Source organism: Mytilus californianus, unplaced genomic scaffold (assembly GCF_021869535.1).
Source record: "Mytilus californianus isolate M0D057914Y unplaced genomic scaffold, xbMytCali1.0.p SCAF_9, whole genome shotgun sequence".
In the NCBI taxonomy this organism is placed as follows: Eukaryota; Metazoa; Mollusca; class Bivalvia; order Mytilida; family Mytilidae; genus Mytilus; species Mytilus californianus.
This window is the reverse complement of record NW_026262745.1, coordinates 3,470,373-3,495,650: the sequence shown is the minus strand read 5'-3', so window position 1 is coordinate 3,495,650 and position 25,278 is coordinate 3,470,373. Positions and strand designations below refer to the sequence as shown.

Here is a 25,278-nt window from a genome sequence, read left to right as displayed (position 1 = left end):
AAGGAATGTTCCACTGTTGCAGTAAAAAAATATTTTAATTAAGTTTAAATTAAATACATGGCATACTAGAGGCACTTTAATAAGGTTTAATTACCTCAGTACATGTGTGTTTTACATGTATAAAGAAACCCCTATTGTTCTTAAACTCGTGCATTACTTATCTAGTGAATTCAAAAGGCCTTGTGATTTAGGTTTTACATGATGTTGTAATTTTCAATGGATGCTATTTGAAATTTATTACTCTCTGACAAGGAGTGATCTTATTAATGAGTGTGCACCAAGCAGGATGTATTACTGTTATAGTTTACCCCTAATCAGGAGAACAATTCATTTCTTACATTTTTTTATTCGTTTTTAAAAAATATATATCCTAAATTATAATAAGAATAGATATATTTCTGATATAAGGTTAAACAATTTTAGTGATTTTGTTGGCTGTTGTTACCTCATTAAAAAGATAGTTATATAACTATTGTATGTAACCAAGAAACCTATGTAGTTTTTATTTAGGAATTTGGGAAAATTAAGTTTTGTTTAAAAAAAAAACACATGCCAAACAAAAAGCACCTTAATTAGGTTTTATTACCCTCAATATCTGTGTGGTTTTCAGGTAAAAGAAAATCATTTTTTTAACAAGACTCAGACTTTAAAATATATAGATAATTTAACTATCTCGATTTGATAAATCTGAGAATTATGTAAGGATGTTTAAATTATATGTATTTTTATTATATTGTGGCTATTGTCATGTCAGTTAAAATGACAGTTATTTTAATAGTTAAAATTTAAAAAAGTAGATGTTGTTTGGTCAAGTATGGTTCAGACTGGTCGAATATTGTTTAGACCTTTGGTCGAGTATGGTTCAGACTGAAAAAATAGGTCGAGAACTGGTCAAGTATTGGTCGAGTACAGGTCGAGAATGGGTTAAGACTGTTTCAGACCGGTCGAGTAATAGTTCAGACTATTTTCAATAGCAAAGATAAGGGTCAAGTTCAAATCAGTACAGTCGAGTATGGTTAAGATTGGGGTCGAGTAATACCAAGTGAAATTCAGATCAATTCAGACTGGTCGAGTAAAAATCAGTACAGTCGAGTACAGATATAGGCCATATCAGACTTTTACAGTTTCAAAGGAGTAGTGATAGTAAGAAGACATTGTTCATTGGAGATAATTCATATAGGGATAAGTATTTAGTTTTGCAGAGTCAATGGTAAAAAAATGAATCACTGTAAATCATGTGTCAAAAATCTCTTCCGTGTGTTGCAAGAGAATATAAAATCCAACTCAAACAGGTGGAGTAAAAAAACATTATCAGATCACAATCGAAAGACCTTTCCCAAGTTTATGGAAATATATAATTACAAGTGTTGATTACAGTCAAAATAAGTTCTTTCGGGCTTTGATTTAAAAAAACCAAAGTCAACACTTAATTATTAGATACACCTTTATCAAAAATATTTAAAGCAGCTAAACCAATGTGTAAAGCAGTAGTAATTTTGATATTCAATGTTACATATATTTCATAGCATTCACTTACTACATGCAAATAAGTAAAAATTGAACTCCAAAGTAGAATTAATCATCACTGGTAAATTATGAAACTAACCTAAAATGTTAAGTGTTAATAGTTAAACTAATTAAACATTAAATGACCTTCTATCGAAAATTCTTCTGACGAAAACAGTGAACAAAGCAAAATATCACCGAATATGCCAATTGAAACATACTGCATTAAAAATTTATAGAAGTAAAGCAAATATTGAAACTTAGGCTTCTATTCACAGTTTCTTTTTATACTTGAATAGACATCAGTCTTTTTTATGTTTTGTATAAAACTATATTCAGCTCATTAAAGAAGTCACAATTTAAAAAACGAAGCCCTTGTCCCTATAGTGTTCTAATAACTATATACAACAACATTTTTTTAATAGATATACCCCCTCAAAATAACTTTTACCCTGACATCAGCACCTTGGTTACAGATATTCCAAAGTTTGATTTTCTTAAGTAGCAGTAATATTATAGCAAATAGATTTTTTGTTACTTTTAAAAGCGAAAAGGTATTGTTCTTTTCTTTTAAATTACATTTGGTTAATTCAGAATACAAAACTTACTAAAACTACTAATAATCATAAACCTCATTTAAATTGAACCATTATACCCTTAAAGAACCCCCACTAGATTTTACTCTTAACTAAATGTATGAAAACTTCAATATATATACATAGCCTATGGTAACATGGCTCTGGATCTGACATATCGTTTAAGTTTGACTTTTTCGAATAAATTTTCTTCATAACAACGGATGTGTAATACATACTAATATCAGTCCATCCAGATTTTGGATAATTTAAAATTGCAAATCAAGATTTTTACAACAAAATTAGAAAGAAATTGATGAAAGAATCTCAGCAGCAAATGTAATGTCAAAGCAGAGTACTAATGAGTTCATTAAGTACAATGTTCTATTTTTAAAAGTATATTATGTATAATAATTTATAAATGTTAATGCAAGACTGTTACACAGTACTAATTTTCATGGAATACTTTGATTATTTTCATTTGGTCACCTAGTATGACGAGTTTTCTTTGCTTTGAATTATATGGCATCCAAGGACATTTCAGTTCTTTCATTCCCTTTGTTGTAACAGTTTTATATTGTTTACCATCAGCAGACACATGTTGTACTGATTCATCCTTACATCCCACATACAGGCTTTCATCTTGTAGTGTAGTGATACCCCTGGGTGGTGAGGGTAATGTAAGAGTGTGATGTCTCTCATCAGTATAACTGTACCAGTACATCGTCTTGTTGTTATTGATGGGGTGATCAAAGTAGAATATTCTGTCACCAGAACCATGTACCCTGAAAGGATGACGGTCAGTCTGTATTGTCTGTACCACCTCTCCTGTCTGATCATCTATGATCTGTAGACAGTTGTCACCACATACAACTAACTTGTTGTTTATAGTTGTAATGTCACTTACACACCTCATTTCAGGTACTGGTATTGATTTAAGTTTGAGTTTACTGTTAATGTCATACATCTCTATACACTCTTTCCAGTCTAGTGTAACAGCTACTGTAGAGTTGTTGAATGCTGTCACATAAAGTGGTTGACCCTGTACATGAATACAGTCTAGTTTTGATCCATCTGTATTACAGATTAGAATTCTGTTCTGGTGAGGTAAACGTATCACCAGTCTACCATCATCCATCATCACTATATCTGGTACAAATCCTCCGATCAAGCTAAACAACCAGTCATGAGCAAGCACTGATGTCAAGTCTGTCTGATGATGTAGTGTAAAGATTGACTGTCCTAGTTTATATGGCTGTATAGGTCCTCCCGGTTTGTCTGAAAAATGCATTGACAAGTAACATGAAAATAACTCAACACATTACATTTGATATGTTTAATACAACTGCCTCTTTCATTCTTTTATAGTGACAGTGATTGAAAAATACTAAATATAGATAATCAAATGAATGTATCAAAAGGAGATTAGGACTCTCAAAATGATAAATGGTAAGATATAGAAACTATCAATGAAATTGTAATGTTTGTTTTGTATAACATACAAATGTATCAAAAAGGGGTAGGGCAATGAAAGCCTAAACATTGTCCTAAACTTGTTTTCGTCTATCTAAACACTAAATAATTTGAAATAAAACATACTTTTTCACTGTTCACTATTTGTTTTAGAAAGCTTCAATGGTATGAACATTTAATTAGTTTATAGCCTGTGTCATATATAATCTACAGCAAAAACTTAACTTATATCTGGCAAAAATGTCAAAATTAAGATACATGTATGCATAATTTAAGTGTACAATTATGATGTCACATTGACATCAATGGCATCATTTCTGACTGAATATAAATGTCATAACTTATTGACTTAGAATTTGATAGATATGCGTACATAATTACATTTTGAAATATTTGTGACAATTACTAAACTTTGAATTTCATATAGCTTTACGGCTAATATTTACCCCATATGTTTATTCCCCAGCAAATTTTGAGTAAACTTCCACTAAATGATTCAAAATTTTGAAAGCTATTAGGGACTGCTGTTGCAGTTTGAATTAAACTGTTTTCACCGTCCGTTGCCTTTTCAGAGTTACGTCCCTTGTTTCAAATATGGATGTCAATTTGGTAAACAATCACTAATCGAGTAATGTTGGTGTTAAAGAGCGATATATCTACAAAATTGGAACACAAATGTTCGCTTTTTACATTTTGTTGGATGTTGCTTAATGTATGTTAAACCCTCTACATTATTATATGGGACACGATAATAGTCTCTTAAGTTATCCACCATGATTAATAGCTCATTTACCAACATAATTGAGTAAACAATAATCCAATCAATAATTTGATAAACAGCTTTAGACTATAAATCATAACCAAGCCAGACAGAATAAACAACAAGTACATTTTGAAATTGTAAAAAAACACATTCGCTTAGGCCAGATGATTAGAAGTGATCGATGTTTTCTCTTGAAAAAATCTATTTTATGAAATAACAATGTCCTTACAAAACAAAAACGAATTAGTTTGGTATCATTTCTGTATTGGGTTGCACTTCTGTAAAAATAGGCAATGCAATTTCCCATAGAAACACCCTTTCTGACTAAACCTTTGTCAATTTCACAATGAAGTTTCGTAAAAAAATATATCCTAGAATGGAAAGTTGATATGCATTACTATTTTATTCAAAGGTCAAAACATAGGGATGTGTGGCATATTTTCAACATTTATATGGCCCGAACTTCTAAGAGTTAAACTTATACTAAAATTCTGTGCTAACCCTTCTTTTACTTTGGGTCTTCCTCAGAATTTAATTTTCGCCGCTACCGTGTGTTTTTATACTGGTAACATTTCCAAGTTATGTCTCTATTAGATGAAACATAGAGATCATATCTTGGAACCAGTACGTAAACACAACAAAATATCTATGAATATTAACATTTCCCAAAAAGAGGCGTGGTTTGTGAAACAGCTGTATTTACAAAGTGCAACATATTTGATACTAGTTACTATCGAGCAAAAGTCAAGTACTAGAGTACTCGATAAATCCCTAGTTTCAAGGCAATTACTCAGAAGTCATCGACCAAATCATTCGATATATAGAAAATTATAAAGGGACCGTTAATCATAGATTTAAAATTAGATTGACCTAGAGTATTTCACTTTTTTCTTTTTATGCCTCTTGATAATCTTGATTAATAGGAAAATAGCTCAATTTTGGTGTCTTCGTGAAAACTTTAGTAACCGTGACAAAATCATTTGAAATTTGATAATTTGTTAGGGTTCACTTGACACAAGTAATGTCAAATTTGACTGATTTGATAATTTATTTTTCAGGAGTTATGACCTTTGACCTTTGAAAATGTCAAAAGTACCTAAATGACCCTTGATAATATGGATATATCTAAACGTATGGTTTCTGAATGACAAATTTGAGTTGCAATGTTATCTAAAGCGACTTATAGAGAAAAGTGTCTTTATAGTTTATTCTATGCATTAGTTGCTCAAAACTAAGCTATAGAGATTTGTGTCTTAATAGAAAAGACTTAAGTCTGAACTTAAGAAATACCCCAAGGAGACACATTCTTTTTCATTTATATAAGTTTGTTTGTTCTTTATGATTTTGATATATCAGCTGACTGAAATTCAAAGTAACAATGACCAGTGGACATTAAGCAAGCAACAATCAATTAATCAATGAAAATATAATGCCATCTTAAAAATACACATATTTATTTGATAAGATTTATGTTTTCTTCCGTATTCAACATTAAGGTTTATATATGTATAATACATTTGAGTTGTAAACAGATTACTTATAATTATTGTCTGCCCTACCTTGGTCATTAATGTTTCTTTTACATCTCTGACAGATCCTATGGTGTAACATCTCCTGAAAACAGAAAATAATATGTTTTTTTTTGTCCTCGATCAACTATTGGAACCATATTGCATTCACATTGTCTGTCAATTCATCTGTTGACTTCATCTATTGTAAGCAGCTGTATCTGTCAAACACCTACTTTCTGCTTTCCAATACTTTGAATAAGGATTAACTGTCTGTTTGGCATGTGCATTTTTGTTTAATGTTTGGATTTGAAAAGAGTGGATTTGTACTGGAATATATCATAAGAATTGCCTTAAATAGGACATTTAGTATGCTTCTCTAAGGAAACTTTTTTAAAGGTAAATATTTGATATGTCCATCCTTCATGTCCTTCATTCAGTCTATCGATCTTTCCTAAAATACTTCGTTCAAAATGGTGACTTCAGTTTCCCTTTCTTGATTGGAATAAAAGTTATACGCATGGAAATTATAAGAAAGAAGCCCATTACATTGGAAAGTAAATAGGTCAAATTTCAAGGTCGCTTATACTAAAAAAAGCAAGATATAGAGAAGGGTCAGTTAGACAAAAAACAAGGCCATAGTTGTTAAGAAAAGCTCTATGTAGCATCAAATTATTCATTGGTTTCTAAATGTAATCTCTTAAACATGTTAAATATGGTTTTAATCATTTAAAGAGTAAACCAGAGCACACCTTCGGCATTGTGGGTCCATGGCTGAATTAAGGTACATACACTTTATCTTTAGCCTGGTTTTTAGTATTCGTATTGCTTTCAAATTCTTTCTGTTTGGACCCGTCCTGGTTTTCTTACTACAACCGGAAACTAAATGTGACATATACTATTGGTATCGATATCCGAATCGGATTCGACCTAGAACCTGTTAATTATTGGTTAGAATAATTATGTGGAAAACAAAAAGGCCTAGAATAATGGAATTTTTAAACAACACCATTGTCCTACAAATAGTCTGCGTACATATGCCCAAAATAACTGTAAAGGAAAAAGGTTTATATCTTAATTATGAGCATTTTTTCAGGAATAAGTCATTACATTTTCAATTTGCTGGTTAGTTTCGTCTTTTTAATTAAATAGGAATATTGATACAATTTCAGTATGATTGACAACTGTCATGATCAAGGAACAATTACACACAATGGAGCAATAATTGGAATTGTATATACCTGAGTAGACCTTTCCTCTTTAATGCCTATCATAATTTACAAAATTACATTTTACTGTAAAACTATTTACTTAATACATAACATGGCAGACCACACATACTCATGCAATCCTTTGCCTCATTAGTATCAGATATATGTTTGATCAGCGTTATTAGATAATGTGTAATTGTACAGGTATAAAACCACTAATTCGGGCTCGGTCAGAAAGACTCACAAGAAAGTAGTACATATTTTAAATAAAATTAATCCTGCGCATAACTGTAACTTTGTCAGTAGGCAAAATATTAAGAAAATGTTGGTACAAATGAAAGCTGAAGAATATGGGATCACTGTTGAACATTTGTTGAAAGTTTCTTTTGAATAATAAAACAAAATATATGAAATTATAATAGGAGGGCACATTTGCCTTGTTGGCTGCCCATGACATGACTGCCACTTTATTTGAACTTGAGATAAAGTATCCATTAATGTTTTAAATCGCATAATTTAACGTAAAAACCAATGGGGCTATGAATTAGTGATTGTATTCCTACAGATGGCTAACATAGGTATTTAATATGCATTTCTTTAAAATGATATACATATAGGAACTATAAACAACTGCAATACAAATGGGATGTTTAGCTAGCTAAACAAATTGTTTTAACCCAGCGTTTTCTTTGGAAAATCCCTGTGTAACAAAGTCATGAATATAGCAGTTGTTTTTCACTTGTTCCGTTGATTGATATCTTTTGATTTTGTCAGATTTTATGGACTTCCCCTTTTAGAATTGCCTGGGTGTTCGGTATTTTTGTTATACCTTTATACATATGATAGATTTAATCCTTTACCCATATATATATATATATATATGAAATATTTACCCTAATTATAACAAAAAATAGGAAAATTGTCTTAAATTTATCTTCTTGGAAAACCTGCTCCTGGTAAACATAAAATCAAATTAAATAGATATCCTTTTTAAAACATTTCTCTTTCTTTCCATTATATGTATGTCATAGAATTTTAAAAAAATTAGTGATCTTTCTGTAAATTAAAACATTAAAAAAACTTGCCAAAACAAATTAGAATTCTTCATCTTTTGACAATAGAATAAAGATTATTAATGTGAAAATAACCCATTGCAACCCTACAACCATGCATTTTCAATGTCATATATATCTTTTGTTTATCAAAACCAATAAGCTACCCTTAGGAGTGAGAACATAAGTACATGTATACATGTTTAAACATAGAAATGCCCCAGCCGAGCCCCAAAAAAACCCAACTATTCACAGGTAAATTTTGGGAAGTAAAAAAAAGGACCTAATTTAAGTCTCTGTGACCATTGGTCACCTGTCTACTGAGAAACTGAAATGATTATTTGTATTAGGTCATTTCTTTTGCTTAAAAAATATGAATACATGCATTTAGATGTAATTAAAAGGAAGTTTATATTCAAATTAAGTGACCTCCGACATTGACCTCTTATGAGCTTCAGTGGATTAAATGCTAATCTTTCAAAAATTCTGTAATAATGTTACTTGTAAATATGCAATAGTGCTATAGCAAGTTGTTCTTGTACTGCACCATCAAAACAATGGAAGAGTGTAATATGATTGAAAATATACACTCAATTCTTCCAATGTTTCCATCAGTGATTTCACAAAATATGTTAGAAATAAAAGTAGAATGTGTCTGAAGACACGAATGTCCCCGCTTATGCTTGCTTATGATATATATGTGAAAATTCTTTTTGAGAGCATTTGATGTCACTGCTAGTTTTTAAAGAGTTTTATTGTTCTAGTTTTAGGTATGTTTATGCTGTGTATTATCTTCATATTGCCACTGTTTTTTGTATTTCTTGTGTAATAAGTTAGTTTCATAAACATGATAAAATATGCAGAGGCAAACTTTTGTTAGAGTGTGGAAACGAAAATATTAGCAATTTTCCAACTTATAAAGGGGCATAACTCTAGAGTGGTTAGTCACTCGCTACCCAAATTCAAACTTTGTCTTTGAGTTATGGTTCTAAGAATTGTGTATAAGTTCTATAAATTTTGGATGCAGAAAACTAAAGGGAGAGTGTAAAAACAAAAATAGGACGGACAGGGGTATCACTCAGTGCCTTTTGCCTAGAAGAGTGGTATTCAAATTTGATGAAATTCTTCAAGTGTGGATATATATATATTCATAGATATATATATATATATATATATATATAATAAAGGTGAAAAAAGTCTTGTTGTGATGATTATAATCTTTATTTGATAGATAATTGAATATTTTTGATAACAGAAAAAAAGATAAAATATCTAAAAATACTGTTTATTTACACAAACCTCTGTCACTGTACCGTAAATTTAATTATACCCCTTCTGTAGGCAATGGGGGCATTACGTGTTACTCTTGCCCGTCTATCCACTTTTCGTGTCCGCACTATAACTGTCGGCGTCCGTTTACTTTTACAAAATGTTTTTCTTTTGAAACTACTGAGCCAAACTTAACCAAACTTAGCCACAGTGGTTATCTAGTTTTAAAATGTGTCCGATGACACTGGCTAAAAGTAGAACATAGGGGTAAAATGCTAGTTTTGTCTTTTATCTTGAAAACCACATTAAATAGAACACATTTGACAGGGGCAGAAATGTCCAGGATGTTGAGATCTACCTGCTGTTTATCTACTTCAAAACTGTTAGACGACTTCTTCATGTAGTAAATGCCCTTAAATGACCACTTTTACCAATTTTATTCTTTTTGACTCACCTGGCCTATAGGCCAAGTAAGCTTTTCTCATCACTTGGCGTCTGTCGTCCATTGTCCGTCGTCTGTCATCATCCTCCGTTAACTTTAACAAAAATCTTCTGTAAAATTACTTGGCCAAATTTAACCAAACTTGGCAACAATCATTATTGGGGTATCCAGTTTTAAAAATGGTTTGGATGATCCCGCTTGTCAAACAAGATGGCTGACATGTCTAAATATAGAACATAAGGATAACATGCAAGTTTTGTCTATTATCTTGAAAACCGATATGAATAGAGAAAATCTGACATGGGCAGAAATGATAAAAACGTTGAGATATACCTTCTGTCTATTTAAGTCAAAACTATCAGATGACTTTTTATAATAACTCCTTATTGAATTAATTGCTCTTTAATGACGATTTTTACCTTTACTTATTTTTTGCTTTTTTGTCTACATCTTAAGAAGGGAGCACACACTGAAATGTCTCGCATTCCTTACTGACCATTGATTTTATGTTGATAGTCCTAAATATAAAGCTTTACTGCAACTATCACATAAACTTAACATGATCCAAGAAAATGAGGTCAAGGTCAAATAAACCAAATTGGAAATACATGTATACCTTACAATCATTTCATACACCAAGTATGCTTTAAATATAGTTTACCTATTGCACATAGTATCTAAGAAACAAACTTAACCAGGAAAATTTAACATTGATCAATAAACCATGAAATTGAGGTCAAGGTCAGATGAGCCCTGCCAGATAGAACTATACACCTTACAACCTTTACATGCTTTAAATATAGTTGACCTTTTGCATACAGTACCTGAGAAACAAACTTACCAAGGAAAACTTAAGATTGATCAATGAACCATGAACATGAGGTCAAGATCTGATAAACCAAACCGGAAATATATGTTCACCTTACAATCATTCAATACACCAAATAAGTTGACCTATTACTTATAGTATCTAAGAAACAATCTTAACCATGAAAACTTATTATTGACCAATGAACCATGAAAATGAGGTCAAGGTCAGATGAAACCTGCCAGACAGACATATACACCTTACAATCATTCCATACAACAAACATATTGATTATAATCTAAGAAAAACAAACCATAAAACAAAAACTTAACACTGACCAATGAACCACGAAAATGAGGTAAAGGTCAAGACTGATATGTACATCGTAAAATATTTCCATTTACAAAATATAATTGACCTATTGTATATAGTATGCCAAAAAAAGACCAAAACACAAAAACTTAAATTTAACCCCTGAACCATGATAATGAGGTCAAGGTCAGATGACACATGCCAGTTGGCCATGTACGCCTTACAATCATTCCATACACCAAATATACTAGACCTATTGCTTATAGTATCTGATATATGGACTTGACCACGAAAACTTAACCTTGTTCACTGATCCATGAAATGAGTTCGAGGTCATATGAAAACTGTCTGACGGGCATGAGGACCTTGCAAGGTGCGCACATACTAAATATAGTTATCCTATTACTCATAATAAGAGAGAAATTAGCATTACAAAAAATCTTAACTTTTTTTCAAGTAGTCACTTAACCATGAAAATGAGGTCAAAGACATTGGAAATATGACAGACGGAAACTTCATAACATAAGGCATCTATATACAAAGTATGAAGCATCCATTTCTTCCACCTTCTAAGATATAAGGCTTTTAAGAAGTTAGACAACGTCGTTGCCGCCGCCGCCGCCGCCAGATCACTATCCCTATGTCGAGCTTTCTGTAACAGAAGTCGCAGGCTCGACAATAAAAACTATAATAGATAAAAAGAAACTGTAAAGAGCCAAAATGACCAACAAGTCAAGATCTACAAATGAGTTGACATAACAAAAACCGTCAGATGACTGTTGATTGGAGTTGTTGCCTTTAAATGAAGACTTTTCCAAGTTTTGTGCTTTAAAAAAAACTACAGTAGACATGATAGATATATAGTTACTTTATATAGCAAAAATGATCAGCAAGACAAGATCTACAAATACGTTTAGACGGCCAAAATTATCAGACGACTCCTTATTAGATTTTTTTTTCTCACTTTATTGATGATTTTTATCATATTGTTTTGCGTTGTCGTCGAATATCTTAAAAACTGAAACAGATGGATATAAATTTTAAACATTACTAATGATCAGCTTCACACGATCTATAAATGAAACGGCTCCTTTTGGAGTAATTGCTCATTAATAAAAAAATTTAACCGATGTTTAATGTTTTTGGCAATTTCTTGGAAAATATACTATAGATAGATAGACGCTTTAAAAAGCAAATATAATCAGCAAGACAAGATCTACAAATAAATCAACAGATCAGAATTGTCAGTAGACTCCTAATTGAAGTTCTAGTTCTTTCATAAAGATTTTTACCAATTGTCGCTTTTTGGCCTATTATCTTGAAAACTATAAAAGAAAGAAAGACTCTTTAAATAGTAAAAATGATGATTTTGTTTATAAAAGATAGAAAGACTCTTTAAATAGTAAAAATGACTGATCATTGATCAGTATGAAAAAAGTATAGAAGTGATTGCCCTTAAACGATTGGTTTTTATACCCTTATTTTGTTTTGGATAAAAACTAAAATAGATCGATATAAATTGTAAACAGTAAAAGTGATCAGCAATAAAAGATCACAAACAAGAGTTTTGTGTCATGCACTCTATGCTATTCCACATTTTTTTAAGAGTGTCCATTGTTCAAGATGCACATATACCTAGGTGAGCGACACAGGTCTTTAGAGTCTCTAGTTTGATAAGATCAACGAGAAAGAGAATTAAGTCATGAATGATATTCTGGTCTTAAATGGTGGAGAGTGGCCATTGTCGAAAACGCACATTGATCCAGATGAACAACACAGGCTCTTTCGAGTCTCTAGTTGCCTATTTTTTACTTGTATGAGTCATTGGCAAAAGCAGGCCCGAGAACACAGTTATTTCGTAGTGCATTTCTTTTAGACAATAAATTCAAATTAAAAAAATCGCACCTGCTCTATCTCAAAAAGATTTTTACAGTGTAGTGTACTACTATTGATACAAATAATATCAAAATTATAGAAACTTCTACCAGCTCTAACTCAAAATATTGACAATTCTGTGTTAAGGGGGGCTAAAATTCAGTTTGACAGCTTCAGACATTCTAATTTTTGACCTTTTTTAACTGGACCAAATCACTACTTAACATAAAGATTCAGCACCCAAATTTTTTTAACATGTAATTTCATCCCCTTACTCAATATTTCATGCATAAAATATCAAGAAATAAATTGGAAAAGTGTATAAAAAAAAAGGCAAGTTATACACTGTTCACACTAGGGACTATATTTGTAGACAACAAAAACCAAAGGACGATAACTGTGTCCTTGAACCTAATAGGATAGAAAGACTTGACCAATTTTAATAAAACTTAGCATGACCTAAGTTTAGGCAATTATAAGATAGTTGGCCAAGTTTCATAGCCATAGGATATATATTATAGAAACTAGGGCCATTTTAATATTGAAATTTGGATGTTTATTTTTGACGTTTAAATCAAATATTTTCAGCTGTCAAGATTTTGGCCTAAAAAATTTAAATATTGCAAAAATTTGCTTTTTAAATACTCTTGAATTTAATAAAATAAGTATTAAAAGCAACGGAACACTCATTTGATTTATCAGATTTATTACAGTTATTCAAAAGTCAAATTTATATGAGCCTGTGCCTGAAAATAGAGATTTTCGAATTAAGGGAAGCCTTACATAAACATGCATTTTTTTCAACCAATTTGAAGTTTTTGAAGTTTTCTAACCATGCAATATTCTTCCATATATATTAAATGTACTTTGAATATTAAGAAAAGTTACAAAAAGCATACCACATGAGTATAAAATGGTCTTAGGCCATGTAAGACTGAGAATTATTTAGAGTCGATTTAGGCCGTAGCCCATATTTACATATAAAAATGCACACAGAGGCTATAAGAAATAAAAATTTGTTACTTTTTGCTCATTTCTATGCTAAGATGTCATGATACAAGAAGTCTAATTGCAAAAGGACTCTTGAATTCAACTTTTTTTTGCAGACAGTATGGTCTGATGACCAGTTTTTCACTTTTCAATGGAAAACTTGCATGTAGTTTTAGTCTCATTTGGCATATATTTGAACCACTTACTATCCTAAAGAAGAAAATTATGGTAGCATATGAAATGAATAGGGTGTACTGATCATTGTAAAGTGTTTTTTTTACAGATTTAGTGAAATATTTGCGATGGACTACAGATTTTATGTACAAAGCTCTTCACATTTCACATACATCAAACAGGCCGTTTAACCAGGGACATAAATACAAATATTCTGCACATTTTTTCTGTGATAATCTACTTTTCTCTAGATTCCGAGTTCACAAATGGTTAATTAAATTTGATTTAAGCATAGGAACACAAATATCAGGAACATAAAAAGCTTTCAGATAGAAAGTCAGCATGGCTCTTAGGCATAAAATGGAAACTGCTTTAAAATGCTTATTTTAGCCGTATAATGCCAAAATGGGACATTTTAACAGAATTTCTGTCAAACAAAGATGTAAATCCTTTACTTTTATTGAGTTTGACAAATTGAAACCAGCAAACCATTCAGGAAAGTTGCCAAAGCACAGAATCTACATTTACAGAATTCATCTCTTAGGCCCGAGAACACAGTTATTTCGTAGTGCATTTCTTTTAGACAATAAATTCAAATTAAAAAAATCGCACCTGCTCTATCTCAAAAAGATTTTTACAGTGTAGTGTACTACTATTGATACAAATAATATCAAAATTATAGAAACTTCTTCCAGCTCTAACTCAAAATATGACAATTCTGTGTTAAGGGGGCTAAAATTCAGTTTGACAGCTTCAGACATTCTAATTTTTGACCTTTTTTAACTGGACCAAATCACTACTTAACATAAAGATTCAGCACCCAAATTTTTTTAACATGTAATTTCATCCCCTTACTCAATATTTCATGCATAAAATATCAAGAAATAAATTGGGAAAGTGTATCCAAAAAAAGGCAAGTTATACACTGTTCACACTAGGGACTATATTTGTAGACAACGAAAACCAAAGGACGATAACTGTGTCCTTGGACCAGCATGTTAAGTAGTTATAACCGCAGGTTTATATTGCTATTAAAAGTTCCAAACCTCCACGGCTAACAGAGAAGCGAAGCTGACCCACACAAAATGTTATTTTTTGCCGATTTCAGTTTTCACAGTTCTCAGTTGGGTTCAAACTAAAAACAAATTAAATCTGAAGAACATGACAGACAATATACTTAATTTGAAGTAAAATGCCTAAGTGTTGAAAGCTCTATCAGCTAACCTCCAAAATTGTAGAGATCCATTAGTGCAAAAAAGCAGATTCGGGTTAGAGGCTGAAATATATTGCCTAAATCACATGGTGAGGTTATATAAGATTGGCTCAATTTTATCATAAGCAGTCACCCAAATCTGATTGAAATCATCTTTACTTTTGCTTCGTTAGATTTGTTTATCACTAATATTACAATGTATTATCTAATACGGTCATGTTCACTGACCATTTACAATCAATGAGACATTTCCTTATCAAAAACATTGTTGGGCTAACTATGAAATATTGTCAGAAAAATGTCCTTACTATTTAATTTCTTGACATTGTTCTAATTAAATGCACCTACCTGATTGTAATAAAACTTAAGTTTTAATTATACTCTTTCATTTCTTATGGCCGGCCGACAATAGTAGAGAGACATTATGTTTTCTGTTCTTGCTGTATGTCTGTCTGTCTCATATCAGGTTAACATTTCGATTTTAGGTTGTTTGCCGTCACAATAACTTAACACTTAGTACACATGTTCATTATGAAGTGAATTATTTAATATATAATAGGCAGATCAGGGTTTTGACTCGGATTTCTCTGGACATGAAAATGTGTGGAATGAAATGCACCTTGTCAAAGCAAACTCACTCTCACAGTGTTGACACACTAGTTACTACTGTGATGAAGTAATAGGACCACTCACCCAACAAGGTACGTTATTAATACAGAATCATACCTCTATTTTAGCCATCAACATAACAGTATTGATACCCATTGTAGCCAGTAATTCAGCAGTACTATTGCCAATTTTTGTCCATATTTCAGCAGCTGTTGCATCCATTTTTGTTTCAATCTAAAAAAAAATAAAATGGACAGCTTAGAAATTTCATATAACACATAGCATTCTCTGTCTTTATTTGCATTTTACTTTTATAACATATATAAGTCATACATTCATTACTTTTACAAATTGTGACTTGGATGGAGAGTTGTCTCATTGGCATTCATACCACGTCTTCTTATATCTGGTAAATAAAATTCTCATATGTTAATTTCCATCTTTAGAACTACGACACCAGTAAACGCAAAATGTTTCAGGAATGTTCCTTGTGTAGTAATTATTGAGAGTAAATTTCTATACTGCTGATCGGTCAATATATATGGCCTGTAACTAGTTTTACATCTACGTTAATTCTATCAAACTCATATTTGCAAGTCATAATGCATCCTTATATTTAATTGACTTGTGAGTACTCTGAGATTTTTATTTTGTGTTTTTTTGTTGTTGTGAGGGATGTACAAATTCCCTGCCTCGTCCAGTCTGTGTTTTGTTTTTATCAGACGTTTTCTGCGTTGGATCGATCTGATGAGTTAAGCCCTTTTCAACTGATTTTTATAGTTTGTTATTATGTTGTACTTTTACACCACTTTCCCAGGTTAGGGGGGTTTTGTGCCATCAACCATGTTTAAACCCGCCATATTCTATATGTGCCTGCTCCAAGTCAGTAGCCTGTAGCTCAGCGGTTGTCTTTGGTTCATGTTTGTCATATTTATTTTTTGTAAACTGTTTTGTTATGAATTAGGCCATTAGTAATCTCAATTGAATTATTTTATATTTTTCACGTCAGAGCCTTTTATAGCTAACTATACGGTATGAGTTTTGTAATTGTTGAAGGCCGTACGATTGCCTATAATTGCTTGCATCCACTTCATGTGAACTTTGGTAGATAGTTGTCTTCTTTGAATCATACCCGTCTGCTTATGTTTATATTTATTAAAAATATATGTAAGGGAACTGATTTGATGTCAATATTATGTGAAAGTCTTTTTATGAATAAATACTTATATAATGCTTTAAAATAAGAAAAAATAAGACCTTTTTTATGACATTTTAAAAACTATACAAATCAAATTCAAAAGAGCTTTTTAACAGTAACAGCAACATGCATTACATACACAAATTGTCATTTATATGTGAAAGACTTCGTTTAACATGTCTCAGCAAATTTAAAGTGTGATAAAGTGTACCTACTTAAAGATTAGGAATAAGCACTACGAATACTTAGAATATAGGTAAAAATAAATATGATAAGAACTTGATATTTATAAACAAAGAAAATACATACCTTCTCAAGTATTACATGTACATCAAGAAGACATGTTACATATTTTTCACACAGAGAGCTGTCCAATGGTCTGTTTTGTATTATAACAAGGTCATTTTGTTTACTTGGGTCCAGTTTTAGTACATATGTTGTCAAGTCTGTCCAGAGTGTGTTGTATTCAGTCTCAGATATGGCACCATGTGTGTTGTGGCTGAGATAGTTGTTCTTGAATTCACGGAGGTGAGAAATCAGCGTACCTTCATTTGATGACAGGTTACAGCAACTCAGTAAAATCAAAGTTAACAAAGTGAGGTCAAGATCATTCAAGGAAATAGGGTTGGCTGTGTATTTGCAATGACAGTTATGTTTCTTTGATCCTGCAGTGTAAATCAGATTCCACTGGCTATAGTTCAGAGGAAGGGATTGCTGGTTTACACAATTAGTTTTATTAACACAGCATGTGCTATTTTTGTGACGCAAATGAAATAGGATATGTTTGACAGGAAGACTGTTGGTGAAATCTTGCAAACAGCCAAATCCTTTACTTTTGTAGTTGTCTTCTAGCCTCTTTCTTAGAAGGGGAGAAACAATTTCAAGTATAACTGATCCAACAACAAGGTACCTTCTCTTGTCCCCACTATCCATTTTTCTGTAAACAGTATTGAATGATTTAAGGATAAATAGGATTACATAATTTATATACAATTACAGATACTAGAGGTTTTCAGGTAAAATGTCATTCTAGAACTGAATAAAACTACAAGACGCAAACTTTATATTTAATTTGTCTGACCATCTACCCTTGTTACTTAATTTTTCTTTAATCTTGATCATCAAAATCTTGATCTTGTAATTAAGTAATGCAAAAACTGCCTAATTTGACAGAATGTATTTATTAATGAGTTTGTGATGTTCCAAGTTAATGGTCAATAACATGTGAAATAAACAGACTTTTCTAAAAAACCGCTTTCGATATCAACACATGTGGTTTACAACTTTAATATAATTGTGCAAAAGTAATTTTTATCAACACTAATATCTTTGAAAATGATTAAAATAATGTAAATTCAGAAATTATTGTATGCATTTATTATTAAGATTTGTGAAGAGTGGACCATAATGCAAGATCGATTATTGCGATTCCAGAAAAATCCACAAAATATAAAAAAGTATATTGGTTTTGCATGTGTATTCACTTTTGACCGAGATGTTTATGCATTGGTCCCTGTATTAATTTGTTTCAATAACTCTAACTTTGTGGCCAAGGAATTGAGTCTTATACATGTTTATCATTATGTTATTCTGGAAACAAACTTTTTGGTTAGTTCTTGATAGTTTTACGTGGCCCTTAGTTGAAACTATTACCAAAAACCAATATGCTGTTTTATAGTTCATCCTTTTTTCTAAATCTCCTCCTCTGAAGTGTTGTGTAAATTGGAACCAAACTTGGCCACAAACGTTTTAGAGTATTTAGTTCAACAGTTCTGTCTGATAATTTGGAGGCCAATCAACATGGTCCAAATGGCTAAAAATGGGCATCAGGGTAACATGCAAGTCATTGTACTCTATCTTGAAAAGTTGTCCCAAACATTAGAAAAAAACATATTATATATTTTTGCGAGGACGTAAAGCACCATTATTTTCAAATTGGAACGAAGTTTCTACTCTTTAAACTGCCTTGGTGGTCTCGTGGTAGCATGCTTGCCTCGGGTGCGGGATGTCTTGTGTTCAATCTGGAATCAGGAAAATCTTAATTCAGTGGAGCATTTTGTGTATAGAGGACTTGTAAAAACAACTCATATGGATATTATTGCATGTAAAGGGCTTCTTTTTTCCTCATTCCCTTTTATTTTACAAATTAAATTTGTTCAATTTACAAGTTAGGATGTTGCTTTCAGTTATCATGACGTGAAAACATGTGGGGGCATAAATATGAGTAGCAGCTGAGCTTCTGAACTATTTTTTTTCTATATAGTGTGCAAAACAACATGATTTAATTGATATTTGTACCTAAGGGATGTTTTAATTGATATATGTACCTAAGGGATGTACGGTTTCTCATTTATTTCTTTTTGTACTATAATTAGACCTTTTCAACAATTGTCTACATCTACAGTTGAGAACGACTACGACAGGTGAGATATGAAGGGTCGTCTCAAAAATGAAATTTAAAAAAATATTATTGATCGCATATGATTATTTAGATTGCTACTGAGAACTATTCAACATGACGTGTATAAAAGCATTTGATGTGTACCTACCTTATTTTGTTTATAAAGTATTTGCTTATCAAAATTAAACTTATTTGTGAATTGACGATGAAGAAAAGGAAGGACTTCAATGTTTCATTTCTTTTAGACGTCGAGTTGGAAAATGAAAAAAAAAACAAAAAAAAACCCAAACAAACACACAAAAAACAAACCTGTATTTTCTAGTAGATGTTTAATTAATCATTGTTTTATATCTGTCGACTAGGGCAGTATATGTTTTTACAATGTCTGTTAATTTTGGCTTCGGATGCCTCAATGTACTCATTACTTTAAATGATTCCTTTTAAATTCATCAATTTAATATTCAACTTGAAATCGATATTGAGCGACAATGCAGTTTAAATTTCGTCTCTTTCTCTTTAAATTATCCGGTTTACTGTGCCATCGCTAGACCTGCTCCCGGCCGGCAACCAGATGCCGTAGCTGCCCAGAGATAGAGGAGGAAGCTGTATATTGCCTCGCCCTAAGGAACCTCATTCGCGAGAATCAGCTGGAGTACAATAAATTCACAACAAAATAGATACCAAGATTTTGAAAGGCACTTGGTATTTCTTCTGATTCAGATTCAGATTCAAATCGTATTTTTTTCCCCCTTTTCTTGCTATATTTATGACTTCCGCAGTAGGAAATAAAATCACACAATGCAACATATAAAACAGATATTCAGATTGACTCATGGTCTGTATTTTGGTTAAAGACCCCCATCCCTAACCCCAAAAGAGGGGAAAAGGAAAAAAAGTTACTATCTTTAATTGAATAAACAGGAAATAAATATGAGAGCGAAGCATAATGTCAAAATATTAAATTGTAAACTAAAAATTCTATCGAGACAAAAATATCAATTGTAATGACCTACTTGTTCAGGAATTGTTTCATGCGTATTAAACATGCGGCGGGGTTTAACTAGTATAAATGGATTTAAAGCTCCCCTATATATGGTCAGAGATTAAATTTATAAAACCATCATGCATGGGAAAAAAGAATAAAAGAGTAGAAAACCAAAGCTATTCCCTAAAAAGGGGCAGGTTAAGAGTTTTTGCTTCTTACAAGACCCACGAAGGTCATTTTTCGGGAACAGGGAAAGTAATCTCCGACAAAGGGACAAGTTATGTTGTCTTTCGGGACACGGACGATCTATAACGGTCAATCAGTCCAAAAAGACACTGCAATGACAACAAGCTCTGTTGAGATATAAATATCATACGCATTACTGAAGAGACAATACTTGTCAATTTGAGCATGTGGCGCGGACGTGAAAAAATGGTGCCGTTGATGTTTCCAGTTCATTAAGGAAACACATCATCTTTAATATGATATCTTGAAGCGGGGTAGTCCCTCGTAACTCAATTATCGATGTAGCCTTTTCCGTTGACCTATAAACCAATGAGCGTTTACCTCTCCCAAAATTGAATGTGTACAACAAGTGACGTGAAGACTGGTTGAGAAACACAAACTCTAGCGGACGGACCGACAGTCCTGTTACAACATAAACATAAGGAGGTGTGGTATGATTGCCAATGAGACAACTATCCACCAAAGTTGTAATGAAGTGAATTTAAGCAATTATAGGCAACCGTACGGCCTTCAACAATGAGAAAAACACATACCGTATAATCGACTATAAAAGGCCCGGACATGAAAAAAATGAAAGAATCCAATTGAGAAAACCAACGGCCTAATCTATAACAAAACAATTTAAGAAAAACAAATATGACAGACATGAACCAACGACAACTACTGAACTGCAGGCTCCTGACTTGTGACAAGCAAATAAAGAATGTGGCAGGGTTAAAGATTTTTGTGAGCGCTCAACCCTCCCCTAACCTGGAACAATGGTTTATCAGCACAACATAAGAACCAACTATAAATATGTTCCTTCCGCAAATTTTATAAATAGCATTATAAAAACGAATTTATCGATATTGGAACAATCTGCGTTGACAGACACGCTTATCTAAGGGAAGGACCATTTTACTTCAAAAGGGTGGGTTGTGGTTTTTTCCTAACAAAATATTCTGATCCCCAATTTGATAAAAAAAAAATTTGTGGTCTAGCAGATGAAAAAAAAAATTATTTTGAATCCAGATTTTCCTCATACGTTATAGTGTTAAATTTTGAAAAAGAAAAAATTTGATTGATAGCATCGAAAAACTAAAAATGAAATCTGACTCAGACAAAAAAACCATACCCCCCCCCCCCTCCCTTAAAGTTAAATGGTTGCTCCCTAAATACTCACATAAAATTTAACAAGAAAAAAACTCAAAAAGGCAGATGACAATGTGAAATGATTGCAGTAATTATTTCCTTGAATGTTTAATAAATTCAACGTAAAATGTTGTATAAATACATTTTATTATAATATTAAACAAAAGAGAATGGTATAATTCATATTTGTTTGAAATATGTTCTTTCCTCAAAAAAATGCAACATCGATTTTTTTAATTTTGAGACGACCCCTTCATTTTACCTGTAAACTGCAGGAGTCATTAGTCGGTGTCGAGAGTTGTTGAAAAAGTCTATTTCATTATCCCAGAAATAGAAAAACTAGAGGCTCTAAAGAGCCTGTGTCGCTCACCTTGGTCTATGTGCATATTAAACAAAGGACACAGATGGATTCATGACAAAATTGTGTTTTAGTGATGGTGATCTGTTTGTAGATCTTACTTTACTAAACATTCTTGCTGCTTACAATTATCTCTATCTATAATGAACTTGGCCCAGTAGTTACAGTGGAAAATATTTTGTAAAAATTTACAAAAATTTACAAAATTTATGAAAATTGTAAATAATTGACTATAAAGGGCAATAACTCCTTAAGGGGTCAATTGACAATTTTGGTCATGTTGACTTATTTGTAGATCTTACTTTGCTGTACATTATTGCTGTTTATCTCTATCTATAATAATATTCAAGATAATAACCAAAAGCTGCAAAATATTTTTAAAATTACCAATTCAGGGGCAGCAACCCAACAACGTGTTGCTTGATTGGTCTGAAAATTTCAGGGCAGATAGATCTTGACCTAATGAACAATTTTATCCTTGTCAGATTTGCTCTAAATGCTTTGGTTTCAGAGATATGAGCCAAAAACTGCATTTTACCCTATGTACTATTTTTTAGCCATGTCGGCCATCTTGGTTCGCGGGCGGGGTCATCGGACACATTTTTTAAACTAGATACCCTAATGATGATTGTGGACAAGTTTGGTCAAATTTGTCTTAGTAGTTTCAGAGGAGAAGATTTTTGTAAAAGATTACAAAAATTTACGAAAAATGGTTAAAAATTGATTATAAAGGGCAATAACTCCTTAAGGGGTCAACTGACCACTTTGGTCAAGTTGACTTATTTGTAGATCTTACTTTGCTGAACATTATTGCTGTTTACAGTTTATTTCTATCTATAATAATATTCAAGATAATAACTAAAACGGCAAAATTTCCTTAAAATTACCAATTCAGGGGCAGCAACCCAACAACGGGTTGTCCGATTCATCTGAAAATTTCAGGGCAGATAGTTCTTGACCTGATAAACAATTTTATTCCGTCAGATTTGCTCTAAATGCTTTGGTTTCAGAGATATAAGCCAAAATCTACATTTTACCCCTATGTTCTATTTTTAGCCATGGCGGCCATCTTGGTTAGTTTGCCGGGTCACCGGACACATTTTTTAAACTAGATACCCTAATAATGATTGTGGCCAAGTTTGGTTTAATTTGGCCCAGTAGTTTCAGAGGAGAAGATTTTTGTAAAAGTTAACGACGACGGACGATGACGGACAACGACGGACGACGACGACGACGGACGACGGACGCCAAGTGATGAGAAAAGCTCACTTGGCCCTTTAGGCCAGGGGGCCAGGTGAGCTAAAAATGGGTTTATCTTAAAAGGTAGGAAAGGAGGATGTTTCAGCAGATGTATGAACTAATAAACAATCACTACTTTCATTTTAAATAAGGTTTAACAATAACTGAATTCATATTAAATACGATTTAACAATAACATCATTCATTTTAATAAGTATTAACAGTCATTTAACATTTTTGAAAAATTAAAAAGAAAAAATAAGAAACAAGTTGTAATTCTACAAATCTTTACCTTATTTCATTTTCAATTAGTAAATATTTTGTAGATATAAGAAACAAAACCAATTTTGCTTTCAGTGGAAATCCATATTACTATGGAATACCCTTTGCTATTTTAAAACATGAATCACATGATATACTGTAAAACGATATCTTGTTATTGATTTTCTTACAGTAGATTATGCACAAGTTTTGTCAAATGGGGTCCAATAAGGGCTTTTTAGGGGCAATATGTTCACAATGATGATGTAGGAAATAATATATACAGTAAGATTGGAAACATACAAAGGGTATATAAAATACACATGTGTTTATACCAGCGTTTTAATTAACTTGTCAACACGAATAGATAAATAATTATTAGATATATCCTCTAAATGGTCTAAATACATCTATACGTGAAACAATAAGATGCATTTAGTAGTTATTCTAATGCTTGGTAACCAGCAAATATACAAATATCATGGCAAAAAGAATATTATTGATATACAATGTATAAAGTTATACCTTTTCAATAAGATATTCAATCCCACAACACATAAGTTAGGTCATGGAAGTAATATACTTCCATGGCTAGGTATTCTAAAACATGGGTCAACTAGCATTAAAGAATGAAATATATCAGGCCAATTTCCCCGTATTTATTTTTCATCCAAGGGTGAAAACATTTTGAAAATTGTTAATCCTACTGGGATTTGAAATTTATAGAGTCTTATGTCAATATTCGCAGACAAATAATAAACAATTTTCCATATTCTAATTAGGAAAAAAATCCGATTTGTTCAAACAAATAAAACACAAGCTCTTCAAAAAATACACATCAACAATAAATACTGTGGAAAATTAGAAACAGCTCTCAAGAGCCGTATTGTAACAATAAAAACATACACATCAACAATAAATGCCATGCAAAGTTAGGAGCAAGAACAAGATGACAGGCATATTTAGTATAAAAATTTGTCTATGATAAAGACCTTAGTGCATAAACATTTGACAGGTATTCAAAAACAATAAAAAAAAAAACCCAACTAAATTGAATATTCTACCTTCAACCATATGCAAATTTGCAGGGATTCCCATTCAATGTTATTTATTATTTTTAATTGATTACATGATAAGGTATGTATGCCAATCTGATGCTAGTCTAGCACCAATTACTATTAAAGGCATGTTCCTGAAAAGAGTTATAATTAAAAGGGAATTTGTTTAGTAAGTGTGGTCATGTTTACTTTGGTTTTATAAAAGATTTATATAACTTACCTCAAAGGTTGAAAATGATGGATAGCTATGTACTGTAGAAATGTAAAAGGTGTGGTACATAGACTTGCAAGTACTCAAATGCCTACATTGTAATAAGATATCAATTAAGACCTGTCAAACATGAGTACAAACATGTATATGTTGAATTAATAACTTCGTACAATCTTGCAGGTTGGTGGTAAAAGTAACCCAATGATGCAGAGTACATTCTTATAGAATTATCCAATATAGTGTCAACGGAGAAGAGGTCACCATGGGCTCAAAACATAGAGATTTTCATTACTATGACATGATGGTTGGGAAAGATGGAAAGTGAATCTCCATTAAAGGTAAGGTTATATTAATTGACCAGTAGAAATGAATCAGAAGTTTTCAATTAATCTTAATCTTATTTTTCACAA

At 31.9% G+C, this 25,278-nt stretch overlaps 1 protein-coding gene across 1 annotated transcript; it reads right to left on the bottom strand.

Annotated features, from left to right (window-relative positions):
* Nucleotides 1-1,199: 1,199 nt before the first annotated feature.
* On the bottom strand, nucleotides 1,200-23,715 carry LOC127714874 (uncharacterized). Its single transcript, XM_052220909.1, has 5 exons — nucleotides 23,631-23,715; nucleotides 17,288-17,915; nucleotides 15,898-16,014; nucleotides 5,877-5,931; nucleotides 1,200-3,359 (listed from the first exon to the last, which is right to left on the bottom strand). Exons 2-5 carry the CDS (start codon nucleotides 17,909-17,911, stop codon nucleotides 2,530-2,532), a joined length of 1,626 nt encoding a protein of 541 aa, XP_052076869.1. The 5' UTR covers nucleotides 17,912-17,915; nucleotides 23,631-23,715; the 3' UTR covers nucleotides 1,200-2,529.
* Between the last annotated feature and the right edge of the window lie 1,563 nt (nucleotides 23,716-25,278).

Bases quoted from the DNA above. Each gene is read 5' to 3' on its own strand.
- LOC127714874 (XM_052220909.1), bottom strand. From the start codon at position 17,911: ATGGATAGTGGGGACAAGAGAAGGTACCTTGTTGTTGGATCAGTTATA. The intron at 16,015-17,287 runs GTATGTATTTTC...ATTTTTTTTTAG, and splicing joins TACATGTAATACTTGAGAAG to ATTGAAACAAAAATGGATGC. The intron at 5,932-15,897 runs GTATGATTCTGT...TTCTGTTTTCAG, and splicing joins TGTTGATGGCTAAAATAGAG to GAGATGTTACACCATAGGAT.